This window comes from Drosophila suzukii, chromosome 2R (assembly GCF_043229965.1).
Source record: "Drosophila suzukii chromosome 2R, CBGP_Dsuzu_IsoJpt1.0, whole genome shotgun sequence".
NCBI classification, from domain to species: domain Eukaryota; kingdom Metazoa; phylum Arthropoda; class Insecta; order Diptera; family Drosophilidae; genus Drosophila; species Drosophila suzukii.
This window is the reverse complement of record NC_092081.1, coordinates 15,858,658-15,873,915: the sequence shown is the minus strand read 5'-3', so window position 1 is coordinate 15,873,915 and position 15,258 is coordinate 15,858,658. Positions and strand designations below refer to the sequence as shown.

General features: G+C 45.7%; 2 protein-coding genes across 2 annotated transcripts; one reads left to right on the top strand and one right to left on the bottom strand.

Annotated features, from left to right (window-relative positions):
* Positions 1-26: 26 nt before the first annotated feature.
* gek (serine/threonine-protein kinase gek) lies at positions 27-6,769 on the bottom strand. The gene is made up of 11 exons (XM_017073570.4): positions 6,616-6,769; positions 5,366-5,584; positions 5,036-5,307; positions 2,051-4,969; positions 1,714-1,990; positions 1,215-1,643; positions 946-1,152; positions 697-882; positions 541-634; positions 285-481; positions 27-213 (listed from the first exon to the last, which is right to left on the bottom strand). The coding sequence occupies exons 1-11, from the start codon at positions 6,641-6,643 to the stop codon at positions 113-115; spliced, it is 4,929 nt and encodes a 1,642-aa protein (XP_016929059.3). The 5' UTR covers positions 6,644-6,769; the 3' UTR covers positions 27-112.
* A 429-nt stretch (positions 6,770-7,198) lies between these two features.
* Positions 7,199-15,143, top strand: enok (enoki mushroom). Its single transcript, XM_017073265.4, has 5 exons — positions 7,199-7,382; positions 7,953-8,821; positions 8,882-8,971; positions 9,038-13,790; positions 13,861-15,143. Exons 2-5 carry the CDS (start codon positions 7,959-7,961, stop codon positions 15,046-15,048), a joined length of 6,894 nt encoding a protein of 2,297 aa, XP_016928754.3. The 5' UTR covers positions 7,199-7,382; positions 7,953-7,958; the 3' UTR covers positions 15,049-15,143.
* The last annotated feature ends 115 nt before the right edge of the window (positions 15,144-15,258 follow it).

Sequence of the window (15,258 nt, the reverse complement as noted above, 5' to 3'; positions counted from 1 at the left end):
AAACAGACGAATCAAAACCCATTGGATTGATATTCGAGAAATTAAATATGTTTATTACAAACAGTTATCTTAAAAAATCGAGTAAATTACATGTGTAGAGATTTGACTGAAATTATTCGTTATTGCTTAAGCCGTCCATAAAGGACGATGCCATTGGACTGGGGGTTCTAGAGATTATATTATCGTTGCCATAGTCATCGGAGTTTCCATCCACTGAAAGCAAAACCAAAATTGATTTTAATTAGTCAAGCTCGACACATCCATGCTTTAAATGTAATGCTTGCCTTGTTCTAGAAAATTTGATTTTCTAGTTTGGGGTATCGAACTCAGCGAATGTATTATTGGACTGCAGGCTTGATCGGCTGTTTCGAGCGTTGTTGGTAAGTCTAAGAGTCGTTGATTTTGAATGCCATCCCCTGGCCCCATATGAGAAATGTGGTTGAAATTAGTCGGTGCTGATATCATCTTTGATCTACGATCACTACAAGAACATAATGGTATTATGAGTTGGTTGCGCTGATATGTTAACTAATTCCCAACCTTTTGATGGTCTTGTTTATCTCTCTAATGGAGAATCTCCGCTTTATGCTCGGAAGTCCTTTTCGATTTCCGTCACGATATTGCAAAAGGCCCTCTGAAAATAAAATATTAAATGGTTATCAATTATTCCCGCAAGTAAACTAAGTTACAACTTACTTGTGTGAATATTGGACAGGTAAACAATCAGTGGGGTGTCATTGACTGAGGACAACACAACATTTCCCAGGTTGTTTAAAGGAAGTGATTGCTTAAGACCAATTGATTGCACCCATTCAGCGGTCTGGGTATTGAAGATATCCAAATGTGTATCCGAAAACACCAGCAAATGGCCATCACAAAAGGCTATAAATTATACACAAAAGAATTGTACAGAATGAATCGATCCAAAGTTTTGTTTTGACTTACTTATATACGTAGGAAAGGCTGGATACATTATTTCCCTATCACGAGACTTCCTCCCTTGGAGGTCCACGTATATGGCCAGAGTTTGGAATACCAGTAGGTACTCCCCAAAGTTGCCACCGCTGGGGCACAGAATTTCAATAACCCTGACCGCATCAACTCCAGAATAATTTAAAAATGCACATAACTGGTTTTCCGGGTGTACCAAAGCTGTCGGAAAAGACTAAGATGTTGTAGAAAAGAAACATGAATAAAAATATATATATACTCACACATAGCAGTGGCTTCTCCCCGCAAGAAGTAGGCGGTAAATCCACTTTGGTGAGCTACAACTAATCGCATATCGGACAGTATCTGCAGATGCTGCGCCATATAGCCGATAGTGAATTCGCAAGTCTTCTGATGTCTTGTGCGCGTTCTATTGATCTCGTAGACTACGATTTGTGTGTGGTTATTGGGCCGCTTCAGCGCGATGATGAATGAATAGACGATGTTGGGGAAACGGCGTATAATTCCAGTGCAAGCAGATATGCAGTTCTTCGATTCGATCACTTTGATCCACTCGACATCACTAGCCTCTAATGCCCTAATAGGTAGTAAACGCAAATTGCGTTGCTTCCCGCAAAGAATAACGAGAATCTGCTCCTCTTCGATGTACCATAGCTGAAGAATCTTCTTGCTTTCTCCAATACGAGCGATTTCTAAAAGAAGGTTGTTGCCAATTGTTTTTAAGCTGTTCGTTTTGCTTGTTCATCACATCTGATTACTTACCGTACTGGTCTAAATTAATGTAGAACAGGCCGTCTTCGGTTCCCAACAAAATTTGATTTGGATATATGATGACAGAACACAATGCGTTTCTTATTAAAGACAAGGTATTGTCCAAAATCTCATTAACTTTAAATATAGCAGTATTTGGTAAGCTGTTTCGTTTTAATATTCGATGTAGTTCGCCCAGGGCAATGACCCACTTGGACTTCTCCGATTCGTTATCGGCTAGCATAAGCGTGTTTAACGACAGGCCGCCATCAATAAGGGCGGTTTTTATCTGAAAGGCAGAGCGGATTATATTTAGTGTCAGGTCAGGTCACGAGTACACATTGCTTACCTTGAAAATACATGGCACATCTTTCTTGGCGGCATGAATAACGTCGCTTTCCCGCACACTTCCGACTGAGAATTCCGGATCCCTCATATCCAGCACTTGAGACACACTCACACTGGGTAATGCACATCGATCGGGCGAAATATCGTAGAGGAACAACTTGAAGTCGCAAACGACAACAAACTGTCGAATCCATCCGCGCTTAATCACTCCCGATTTGGGGACCTTTACGTAACCCTCGTATGCCGTGCCAATACCCCTGGTAGGATCAATTCCCAGCGGCCGCTTCGTCTGATCCATGGGCACAGGGCATGTAGTTGGAACCTTCTGGCAGCAGATCGTGTGACAAGCGAATCCGCAGATTTCACATACTACACCCTGTCGTGTAAGTCCCACCATCAGCGAAGTGCAATGATTGCATTTCGTAGGGCTACTGAAGGTGCGCACCAGGAACTGGTGAATCGCCGTGTTGCCGGGCACTTTCTTCTGAGATTCCTTGACCAGCAGGTCACTCTCCTCGCGGGACAAATCACTGACCGAGACTTCCTTCATGGCCGAGTGTTCCTTGCTGTTTTTACCCGAATACTTTGGCTCGTAGTTGAAGAGCATGCCCGAATTGCCGGACTGGAAGAAGTTGGGAGTGCCGATGAAATTGTCGCCGGATTCGTTGCCAAAGCTCTCGGCGGAATCAATAGTCTCGGAATTCTTTGACATGTCTCTGAAGAATGCGCTGCTCAGGCCATGATGGCTTGATTTATTAAGGAACGACTCTGAATACTCCAAGCCTCCTTTCTGCAAGTCCCGCAGCTCGGTTTCCTTCTTCTGAAAATCATGCAGGATGGAATCATAGCGTTTCTTGTAGTCCCGCACTTCTTTCTGTGTGGATATGAGGTCTGATCTGGTTTGACTAAGCTCATCCGAAATAATAGCCTTGGCCTGGATCTCTCTTTGCAGCGCACTCTGCAGATTAAGCAGCTCCATCTTGTCCAGCTTTTGGGAGCGGCGGTTCCGCCAGTTTTTATTGTCTACACCGTTGTTGTTGAAGGTTCCCACATGCTTCAGATACTCCAACTCCTCGGTCATTTTGGTGGCCAAAGCCTGTAAGTAACCACGCGCATCCTTTTCGTCGGACACCCATTGAATAATCTCTGCCATTTGACGTTCCCACAAAGTAATGGCCTCCCGTTTCATCCGCAGTTCCTTGAAGATCTCGTCGTCCTCGGCTTGCAGTTCCTTCAGACTTTTCGACTTGAGATTCACCTCGGAGCTTAACCTCTGCTTCTCCTCGAACCACGAAGTCTTCTCCAAGTCATGCTGCTTTTTCAATTCCAAGAGCGTTTCGGCCGAATCGGTAATCGATTCTAATTGAGTGTACTTCAGCCTGTCCTGTGTTTGCTGCAACTCCTTGGTGAGCTCTAAATTAGAATTCTCCAACTCGCTGAATTGCTCGCGCAGCGTTTCCAACTCCATATTGTGACGCGTCTGCTGGTGACTTAGCTTTTCCGAGAACTGCAGCTCCAGTCTTTCGATCTCGTACGACGACATCTCCGAGGAAATGCTCAATGGCAGAGTTGTTTCCACACTCGAGGAGCCCTTTCGCAGCTCCATCTGCAGCTGCCTGCAGCAATCCTCAGCATGCTCCCGCAGCTTCTTCTCTTTGGCAGCCTCGATGACGGCGTCCTCGATGTGTAGTTCCAACTCCCGCCTCGTTTTGTCCGACTTGCGTAGTTCGTTCCGCAGGCTATCGTTCTTCTGCATGGCTCCGTCGAGCTCCTCCTCCTTGTCCCTGACTTGTCGGGAGAGCTTCTGCTTTTGGTTACGGAGCTCCGAGAGTTTCTCTGTGACCTCCGAGTACTCCATCATGGCGATGTTTCGCTGAGAAATAGCGTCTTGGAGTTCCGATTCTTGAGTTTTGAGCCGTTCGAAAATCTCATTGTGTTGCTTCGTTAATTCGATCTTTTCCTGCTTAAAAGCCGCTAGCTGATCGTTCAGGGCTTTCAGCTGCTTCTCCTGAACGGAGTCCACCGACGCCTCTGAATTATTACTTGGGAGAATGGCCTGCTGCGGACTGCTTATTGTATCCAAGGTATCATCTCCGAAGCCCGAGCTCTGATTCTTCTTCGCGTCAAAGATGGACCCGCTGCTCAGTGAGAAGGTAAACCCTATGAAAGGTAAGTGGAATCCAGAGAAGGCGGGATTGGCAGACGGAGGAATGGAGTCCGTTAACCGCACGTCGTTGTCGTCCACATCAAAGTTGGAAGTGTCCGTGGGACTCGATACTTCCGGCACATATGGTGCAGGCCCCTGCCTTATGTTCTTCCAATCGATCCCCACAAACCAGGGGTGATCCATGAAGTCTTGGATGCCCTTCTGGCCAAGTCTGTTCTCGGGTATACATATAAGTTTGCAGAGCAAGTCTTGCGATGTCTCCGACACCTTGTAATTTATAGTTTCTTGTGACGGTAAATTGAAGCAGTTCTGATGATTCATGATCTTGCCATAGGTTTCCACCAAACTTTCTGCGTAGAAGGGCGTCTCACCGTATAGCATTTCGTACATGCACACACCCAGGGACCACCAATCGCACTCTGTTCCGTAGCGCCCCTTTCCGTCCTCCATGGCCCGCAATATTTCCGGGGAAATGTAGTCGGGCGTGCCCACAGCCACGTTGGACTGAACAGTGCCATCCTTATCCAGTCGCAGGCATGATCCAAAATCGGCCAGCCGCACATGACCGCGTTTATCGAGCAGGACATTATCCGGCTTTATATCCCTGTGAACGTACCTAATCTGGTGAATACTGTTGATGGCCAAGATCATCTCTGTGATGTAGAACTTGGCCATGTCCTCGGGCAACTTGTCTTCGAATTTACTTAGCAGCGTGAGCAGGTCTCCGCCGCAATAGTAGTCCATTACAAGATACTAAAAGGAAGAAAATCGTGAATTTCAAAAGAGAAAAAAAGGATAATCAGATTAAAATCGCCTTACCAGGTTTATATTGTCTTGAAAGGCATAGTGCAGGTTGGTGATCCATTGTCGATCCCCAAACACCAGAACATCTCGCTCCTCGCGAAAGCAGGCGGTTTCAGCCCTCTTCAGCATCTCCCACTTGTTCAGGATCTTCATGGCATACACCTTTTCGGTGGATATCATTTGAACCACACAGACTTCTCCAAAGGCACCACGGCCGATGATTTTGAGTATATCAAAATCATCACGGCTTAGTCTCAATTTTCGTACAATATGCACGAATGGTTTGGCTAAGGATACATCAGGCCTTACAAAATATATCTCTTATTTAATATTAATCATAGTTACATAGTTTGAGGAAATCGGAGACCCCCTTTTCTCTGCGCAGGGAAGAGTTACTGCATTCATCATAGAGCACGATGAAGGTATCCAGCAGGTAATCCAACGAAAACTGATGCCCTTCCGTGTCCTCGCCGAATTCGGCTGCCCATTTTTGATCGTTTGTGGTGTCACTTAGAATATATTTTAGAAATGTGAGCCTTTTTTTGCAGCTTCCTGTGGTAATATCTGAAAGTATAGAATCGGGTTCTTGAGTCATATAAAGATACCAATTTGAAAGTTTTTATGCATCGCGTAGTATGAAAAAGGCCTGAAATTATATCTGAGTCTGAGTTTGAGTCACTTAAAGAAAGCACTATAAAAGTTTTATATACGTAACTATATGGGTACCGAAACAATAGAAAAAGTATCAAGTTTCAGAGAAAAGTATGGTTTTGGGTTCTGAAAGAATAGAAATGGTAACCTAAAAGTCTCCTAACTCAATAAAGGTTTTACGAAGCTGTATAAATAAAAGTAAAGAGAGAGGAACCTATAACTATCCAAGTATCTAAAAGATGACACTAGATACGTGTGTTCTAACCAGATAAGAACTTATAAACCCTTGTCCTCCTTTGGACAACAACGTAATTGTTGTATTACCCTAAAAAGCAAACCAACACATGCATTACCAATATTTGCAAGCCCCACAATAATGCCGCACCCACTGACGTCGTCGTAATCACCTGGCTCCTTCCAACTTAAAAATGTGGCTCGGGGGGCAAAAAATCAGCTCAAACGGGTGGGTTATCATGGAGACCGAAACCGAAACGTGGGGAACCCAGTCTTCTATACTTTCTTAAACAAATGGCTGGACTGGAGTACAATGGCCTAAAATAGAAGCGGTAGGAAACAAAACCCTATTCGTAATAAATTTCCACTTTGCAATACATAGTTTTCCAATTTTTTTCTTATTGGCTACCATTATTTACAATTCATATTCGGGCCATTTCGATTTTTCAAATATGTATGCGGGGGTTTACATATGTATTGGGCCGACCCCCCGTGCAGGAGGATATATTAGGTATAAATCCATACACTCATATCTTGATATATACACACGTCGGTAAGTTTGTTAGTTCTTCCGCACAGATATAAATAAATAATTGTTTATATGCATATGTATGTATATTTGACAAAAGTGCGAAAAACAAATGGTCAACAAACAAATAAACACAATCGTAAACTCCTTGATTTTTGTGTCACCGAACCGCAAGTATTACCACTGATTTCGGAAGATTCGTATTCCATTTTTGATTCTGTTTAGTCTGGACTAAATCATATTTATCTAAAATAGTGCAAAAAGAAAAGCCGAACTGTTGTCGAATTGTAGTGTTCCGTTCCGTTTCGTTTGGGAAAATAGTATGACGTTTCCGGGTTTTAAAATGTGCCTAAAAATACTACCAAGTATGTAAAAAGTATTTATGGGATTTACGAGCAAGGGCGGTCACACTGTGCCGATCAGCTGGACTGATCAATGAACATAAATATGTTTTTCTTGTATTTATTTAACAAATGATATGCAATCTATAAATTTTATTATAGATTCTGCATAATTAAACGGTTTAACTTTGTTCAATTGTTTTAAATCTTTATTTCACATTATAATAAAAATACATGAGATTAAAAAATAAATGTATGCTTTTATAGGGAACAAAATGCTTAAATAAATCATGATTGCATTATTCTTTTTACAAAATATAATTAATTTTTATACGCTGGCGTTTCTGTTTCTTTCCGCCATTCCAGAATGCACCGCCATGGCATACCGCCGCATTTTTGTTGTGGCATAGTGTAGATAGGGCCTTAATAAAGCCTTCTAATACTCAGTAGCGATCAAACTTCATTGCAAAATTAATATTTGTTATTGTTTTCAAGATATTAAATGTCTTTAGATGCGTTCGTCGATAAACTGCTAACGCGGAGTTGAGTTATACCCGCAGTTCGGAATAAATTTGTGCTTACTTTCACCACAATCGAAATAATAAATGTATGTACATACGAGCATACTGGCTTGCATATGTATCTGAATATGTGTGTATGCTGTAGAATAGTTTTGTAAAGTGGATACGATACGTACATAAAAAATGGGATAGTTGTGCGGGAACTACTCGGGTTGCACAAATTTCGCGAACTATGGTTGAAAACGGTGTACATTTGTGGTTTTAGATTTCGAAGGAAAAATACTCCAAGGGCCGGAGTTCGGAATACAACAGCCCACTAGTAATTTCGCACTGCAAACACGCACTGCAAATCCAAGCAAACTATTAAGAACGTATGTTTTTGACAAGTAATGCAAGGCAAGCCGATATAAAAGATATATACAGTGAAAAATAGGTGCTTATATTGGGCATCTGTTAGATGCATCCTTCCCTAAACAGTTTTCAAATGTGCAATATCTTTAAGTATGTATCTTGAGACCTCTCTTTTAGTGATATCCGGTACCTATCGAATACCAGTGTAATTGGGAATATCTCATCGAAGAACAGCCCATTTACCATTGGAAAGAAGTAATTTCTCTACAAACACTTCATGTTAAATAATTGGTAATACCTTTCAGTAAGCCATGATGAGGGAATCGGCTCACGACATAAACATGGACACCTGGAAACAGTGGATCCTCGAAGCCATATCAAAAATCAGGTCCCAGAAGCAGAGGCCCTCCGTGCAGCGGATTTGCCAGGCAATTGGCACTCACCACAAGTTCCATGAGGACATTGTGGCCGAGAAACTGGAGAAGGCCGTCGAATCGGGAGCTGTGATCAAAGTGTACAACAAGGGATTGCACTCCTACAAGGCCCCGATGGCCAAGCGTCGCATCAAGGTGGACAAGAACACCAATCTGTACAAGCTGGTGGCCAAAGCGGTCCACGATTTGGGCGAATGCGAGGGATCCACCATTAAGAGTATAGAGAACTACATCCAGAAGTTCAACTGCATCGACCTGTCTCCCAACGTCGACTTTAAGGCCGTGATCAAGGCGTCTATCAAGAAGGCTGTGGACGCCGGCTTTTTGCTCCAGGAAGGAAAGTTATACAAAAAGGGTAAATCCCTGACGACACCCCGGAAATGCGCCCCTACCTCAGATGTGGTAATAAAGGGCGAGGAGACGTGCACCCACTGTGCGGGCAACTCGCAGAAGAACCTCAATGGCATCCCAGAACCATTGAGCTCCTGCAAACAGTGCGGTATCTCTCTGCACACCACCTGCGCCAATATCGCAGGCCGGTGCAAGTCCCAATCCTACGTGCTGCTCTACATGCTCGTCACCAAGGGCACAATCTGGGATTGTCAGAATTGCGCTGACTGCGCCGTCTGCAAAATGCGTAACCGGGGCCCCTGCCTCCTGCAATGCTTCGTGTGCAAGGACCACTTTCATCTAACATGTCTCGATACGATTCCAGACAAGAAGCCCAAGCATCCCTACAGGTACGTACACTACAAAGCTAATAGAACTACAACTTTTTACCCATCTCAATTCCTTTTCAGGTGCAAAACGTGCTCCAAACAAAGCATAGATAATCCAAAATTGGTTAAGAAAGACAATACAAGAATAAAAATGGAGATTGGAAATGAGAGGTAATTTCGAATACATTAAAAGTCCAACAAACGAAACATTATCTAACTCATAACGTCTTATTTTAGAATGGCCGCCTCTGACAGATATGCCTCCAATAAGCGGCAATCCATCAAAAAAGAAGGCAATATGGAGAGTCCTTCGACCTCGAAACTTTGCGTTTACAACGATGGGAATGGCCAGAGGAGAAAAATGGCGGCGAGCCTAAGCTCTAAAAAACTGAATCACAGTGAGGATCAGTTCGAGTTTCCCGGCAAGCAGAAGAGGTCGCAAATATTACAGGGAGGCTACTTGGCTAGCCAGGAAACGCGCAAGCGAACCTTTTCGGATCTGTCCTCTACGAGTTCGTCCAGCGAAAGTGAGGATGAAGACGATGAGGACGACGACAGGAACAGGAATGGCGATGACAACGATCAGGACGAGAGCACATCCTCGGATTCGTGCACTTCGTCGAGCTCAGACTCGGACTCCAGCGAGAGTTCCAGCGACAGTTCCGAATGCGATGACGAGAACGACGAGGAGGACTATGACACCGATCGGAGCACGGTGAAGGGAAAGATCTTCGAGAATGAGAAGCAGAGCTGTGCTAAACTCAATACCGGCGATGGTCTAGGCTCTCCGCATAACAATGAAGCGACTAGTGAGAACTGGGGGTTCGCTGCCGTGGCAAAAAACCCAATTGACATATTTGTAAAATCAAAAAATAACACCAGTGCCAAAAGCATTGGTTACACCAAGCCAGCAGCAAACACGTTTGCCACGTCCCCCGCTTCAAATCGAGCCCTAAAGAGCGCTCCAGTAGCATCCTCCACTCCAGATAAAAATTCCACATCCGTTGGCGGCATGACTATAAAGCGGCAAACAGCAAATGGTCAGAAGAAAAAGATTGTTCCCTTGAAGAGCATGCCCCTCGAAGCGGGCAAGTCGTACGAAAAGTGCGAGGATGACATTCCGTATCTAACAGAGGAGACTGTTATGAAAGTTCAATTACTTGAGGAGATTGAACGATGCAGAGAAACCCACAGCGAGGCTGATGGAAAACCAGAAATGAACAACGATGAAGACGGGTCCGGGGAAAACGCTAAGCGTGCCAACCCCTTCGAGAACCAGCCCCTACCGCCTGGTGTGACCGCAACAGACGTGGAATTATATCAAGAGGTCCTCCACAAGGCAGTGGTTCAAATGTCCAATAATCACATCGAGAAGGTGAATGATATAAATCTAAAGCCCGGACAGAACACCCAGAGTCCAAAGTCGATCCAAATTGGAAAGTGGGACATTGAAACCTGGTACTCCAGCCCCTTTCCGCAAGAGTACGCCAGGCTACTGAAACTGTTTTTGTGCGAGTTTTGCCTTAAGTACACAAAGAGTCGTTCTGTTCTAGACAGACATCAAAACAAGTGCATTTGGAAGCAACCGCCGGGCACGGAAATTTTCAGGCAAGGCAACATATCAGTGTTCGAAGTGGATGGTAACGTAAACAAGATATACTGTCAAAACTTGTGTTTGTTGGCCAAGTTCTTTCTCGACCACAAAACTCTTTACTACGACGTGGAACCTTTTCTATTCTATATTCTGACTAAAAACGATCAAAGCGGATGCCATCTGGTTGGCTACTTCTCAAAGGAAAAGCACTGCACTCAAAAGTACAATGTGTCCTGCATTTTGACGATGCCGCAGTATCAGAGGCAAGGATACGGCCGGTTTCTGATCGACTTCAGTTACCTGTTGAGCCGCGAGGAGGGACAATTAGGAACGCCGGAGAAGCCGCTTTCGGATCTGGGACGCCTTTCGTACTTTTCCTACTGGAAATCCGTTGTGTTGGAGTACTTGTACAAGTATCGCAACAACACAAAGATAACCTTTAAGGACATAGCCATTAAAACGGGTCTGGCTATTTCCGACATTGCTCTCGCCTTCGAATTATTGAACTTTATTAAGCTAAGGAAGAACGATGGTGACATACGGTATCAGATTAATGTGAAAATCGACTGGAAGAAAGTTGTGGCCCACCACAACAAAATGGCGAACAGTAAAACTCGAATAATCATAGAAGCCGACTGCTTGAGATGGAGTCCTCTGCTGTCGGTGTCGAAATTACCAAACATAATAAAGCCAATTTCAAATCGTGAATATTTGAACAACCAAATTGAGAAGAAATCAGATTTTAAGGAGGCTAATGAAGACATAAAGACGAGCGTAAAGCAGAGTGTTCCCTCCACCCCAAAGTTAAACCAGGAGTGTCCCGAATTGCCTGTTAAAAACCGGGGGCCAAGCTCCGAAAAATTTGTTGACGATAGAGAAATCCAGCGAAAACGTGCATGCCCAGAAGAGTTCTTAAAATCTGCTGTAAATGATGCAAAAAAATGCAAGGTGACGGCAGCACTGCCGCCCATTGAGGATCAGTCTTTTGGTGAGCTCTCCGACTCTTCAGATTGTAAATCTTCTAAAGAACTTTCGGAGCAGTTGACCAAAAGGGCCCAACGATTGGCCAAACGCAATGACCTTATACCCCACACCAATAAAAGGAAGCATTTCGACCGCACGCTTGAGAGCAATGTCAGTTTAAGCGAACAGAATCTGCCGGTTCAAAGTCAATCGGAGATTTCAGGAACCGAAAGTGGTCCCAAATTGGAAGAAACTGCTGTCAAGGAAGTCTGCAAGAGTGTTGTGGAAAGGGAGCATGTCGACAAACCTGTTAACATTGTACCCAAACTTCGGGGCAAACAGTCTAACGGCAAACGCTCCGAAGAGTCGCAGTTCAATGGGAATACACCATCAGAGCATGCTGAAGTTTCGTCGATTAGTCCAGCCAAGGAAACCACAAAAGAGTTAGTAAAGGTGGCGAAAACGGAGAGCCCAGAGAAAACCCAAGAGGCGTCAATAAACGATGGCGAAACTAACAGTGTAAGCGATCAAGTGCTCGATGCAGTGGCCAAGAAAACAAAGAAGACGTTGTTCTCCGAAGTAACGTCCTACAACACTGAAGATGTGAAATATAATGCGCTGGATAAGCCAGTGGTAAAACACCCTGATCCGAAAGAAAGTCCCAAGGAGGTAAAACCGCTGGAAGTTCCTGAGCAGAAGCCTAAACCTAAAACTCCCGAAAAAACGGAACCTGCAACTGTAGCTGCAGAGCCCGTTCCAGAGCAGGTAAATGTTCCAGTAAATACGGAAAAGATTGCAAGTTCTATGGACCAAAACAAACTGGAGTTGGATGTCAACTACTTGAAGCTATCACCAGACTCAGCGCCTATTCCTCCAGCAACGCCCGAGCAGAAACCTCTGCCCGAGGCTCCAGCTCCATCTCCATGCGATCAGAAAGAAAAAGCTAAGGAAGCCATTATCGTTAAGTCTAATGAAGTTTCACAGAGGTCACCAGAAATGGATAGGATCAAGAAAGTCGAGAATCCTGTGTCCAATCCACCATCAAACCGTGCTGAAATTCCTTCCCTTTCGGACCAACCAGTTCCTCAGCCAGTGAAGCCTGCACCGGAAAAAGCCGAGCAACCAATGGCCAAGGAGAATGCCGACATTAAAGAAAAGGCAATTAAGAAACCAGTGCCGGAAGTCCCAGTTGTGAAACCTGAGGTCAACAGCAGTGAAAAGAAATACGATCCCAGCAAGGTGAAAATGGTTCCCGAAAAGGAAGTCATCAAATCGGACCAACAACTAGTGCAGGTCAAGGAGGAGGAGAAGTCAAATGCGAGGGCGCCCTCGGCACCTATTCCCATTCGGGACAAGATCCAACTAAAGGGCAACGAGCATGCCCAGTTGCAGAACTCCATTCCCTCTCAGTTCCCGCTAAATCAGATGCCGAACTATCACACCTCGCAGTACTGGCAATGGGATTACTACGGCTACAATCTCTCGCACTTGGACACCTCGCAAAAGGGACAGAAGCAGTTTCACAAGGACTTGGCCACGACCATGGCCTACACGCACAACTTTACGCAAAACCTCTATCAGTCCGCCAACCTGGCCATGCAACACGCCCACCACCAGATGCACCAGACCAAGGAAAAGCACAAGGTGGAACGCAAGAACAATGGCAAGAAGGAGGAGCAGCCTAAGGTGGTGTCCAGCGTCAATGTGGTCAGCACTGCCCGCGAGGATGCGCATGTCCAGCATTGCAACGAGTATGCAGCCAACAACCAGGCGGCCATTTACAACCAGAAATGCACTCAGCAGAAGCAGGCGCAGCAAATGAAGTCCCTGGCCAATGGCCAGAATCCGGGGCCACGGCAAAGCAACCCCAACCCGGCTGAATCGACTGTTCTGATGCCCAATTCAGTGAATTCGCAGACTGGAGCTGTACCCGCCAAGCAAAAAGTCGAGCACGGCGTCAACGCGACTTCGGTCATTTCGCGCGAGGGAAAGCTCAATAAGATTGGTCATCCTAACATTCACGCCTCCGTCCAGCATGCTAATCTTCAAGTGAGCGGCGGCCAATCCGACGTCAATCCAAACATGGTTTACAACACGGAGTCCTCGGCGAACTCGGCCATGCAGCACTACGATTGCGGAATAAGTGCGCAAATAAATATTGATTCACCGGCCAATATTGGCACCGCCATCGCCCATGGCTCACAAGAAATCGCAGCCACGTCCAATGTACACATGCATCAGCCGCACAGGCAGTTCTCCGACTGCTCCATGCAGAACCAACCCGTCACCACGCCCATGCACATGTCCATCCAGAACTCCCACATGCAGCAGCAGAACAACCTGAATATGAATCTGGCGCCAGAGGGTTCACCAAACATCAATCTGTTAAGCAATCCGCAGCACCAGCACCAGAGCAGGAAATTGAACACCCAGGTAATATATACTATATGCTTTTTAAAAAAAAATGTTTTTTATACTAATTCTATATGTTTTCATATTGCAGGCGGACATCGCAGCTAGTTCACCGACACCTTCTCATAGAGCAACCACGCCCAAACAAATACGCAGCGGAAATACCCAGCAGCGTGACACTAAAAACGCGGCGCCAGCCACAACAACATCAAATACTCATCATCAGATTCCCCAGGGCGGAACTACGGCTAATATTTCCAAGTCGCACCACGACTCCTTGCACAACCTGCAGTTCTCGCAGCATGGTCATCAGCAGAATATGCAGCCCATCGATTACGTGCCCATTCCGCAGATCAGTCAGAACTTCTCGGCGAATCCCTCGAACTACGACATTGTTGGCATGCCGGCGGTGATTCAGCAGCGGATGTCGCTCAATAGTTCCGTGCACTCGCTCGCCAACAGCCATCAGCGCATCGAGCAGCCATCTTCGGCGTGTGCCGTCAACAATTTCTACTTGCAAAACAATATGCCGGCTGCTGAAAATGCGCCGCGAGTCCCAGTCTCCAGTTCCCTAGGAGGTCCACCATCGGCGGGCAACAATGACCAGCGCCAGGCGGGTCAGGAATCGATAGCCGCGGCCAATAGCAGTGGAGCAACCACTTCGCTGGCTGGCAATCTGTGCAGCCTGTCCAAACTGCAGCAGCTTACCAACTGTTTGGAGAGCCAGCCATGCAACACGTCGCCGGGAGCCCAGGTGAACCTGGCCCCCTCGCCGCACCATCCCATTCCGCCGAACTCAATGACCCCTCCGCCGCACCTGCTGATGCAGAACAGGAACATCTCCACGCCGCCCAACATGCTGCAGACGCAGGTGACGCCGCTGCAGTACAAGTACTATCCGGGCAACATGAACATCGCGCCCATTACGTCGGCGCAGAACACGAGCCGGAACACGCGCAACACACCCTCGGCCCCGGTGCAGCACACCTCGACGCCCATGGGCAGCGGCAACAACCGGACCGCCAATGTCCACATCAGTCCGAACTTGATGGCTCCCTACGGGGCCATCAACAGCTACCGGATGTCGCCGCAGCAGTCCCCGCCCACTGGAAGCTACAGCTCGGGGAGCGAATACCCCAACTCGCAGATTCCGATGCAGATGATGAATATGCAATCTCAGTACCAGGATGCCTGCGTGCTGCAGCGAGGCACTCCATCCAATCCGATGTATCCCACGTATTCCCCCTATTTACCTCTCAACGGTTCTATTCGCAGATAATAGATGCGCACATTTTATATGTTATTGTATTGAGTATGATTGTATATAAATGTGTGCTGTAAATAAATAAATATTACGTCAATTTAACAATTCAATCCGCTGGCTTCTTCTGTTGGTTTAATACTTTTTCTTTATTGCTTAGATCTAACATTGTTTAATCAAAGCTTGTTTATTATTTCGAATGTGCTATTATCTAGACTAATGTCAATG

Excerpts from the sequence above, each read along its gene's own strand:
- gek (XM_017073570.4), bottom strand. The coding sequence starts at position 6,643 with ATGGAATACGAATCTTCCGAAATCAGTG. Across the intron at positions 5,308-5,365 it reads CTCCGATTTCCTCAAACTAT|CCAAACCATTCGTGCATATT; the intron begins GTAACTATGATT and ends ATGTATCCTTAG. Across the intron at positions 214-284 it reads ATCAAATTTTCTAGAACAAG|TGGATGGAAACTCCGATGAC; the intron begins GCAAGCATTACA and ends TTTTGCTTTCAG.
- enok (XM_017073265.4), top strand. The coding sequence starts at position 7,959 with ATGATGAGGGAATCGGCTCACGACATAAACATGGACACCTGGAAACAG. Across the intron at positions 8,822-8,881 it reads AAGCCCAAGCATCCCTACAG|GTGCAAAACGTGCTCCAAAC; the intron begins GTACGTACACTA and ends ATTCCTTTTCAG. Across the intron at positions 13,791-13,860 it reads GCAGGAAATTGAACACCCAG|GCGGACATCGCAGCTAGTTC; the intron begins GTAATATATACT and ends TTCATATTGCAG.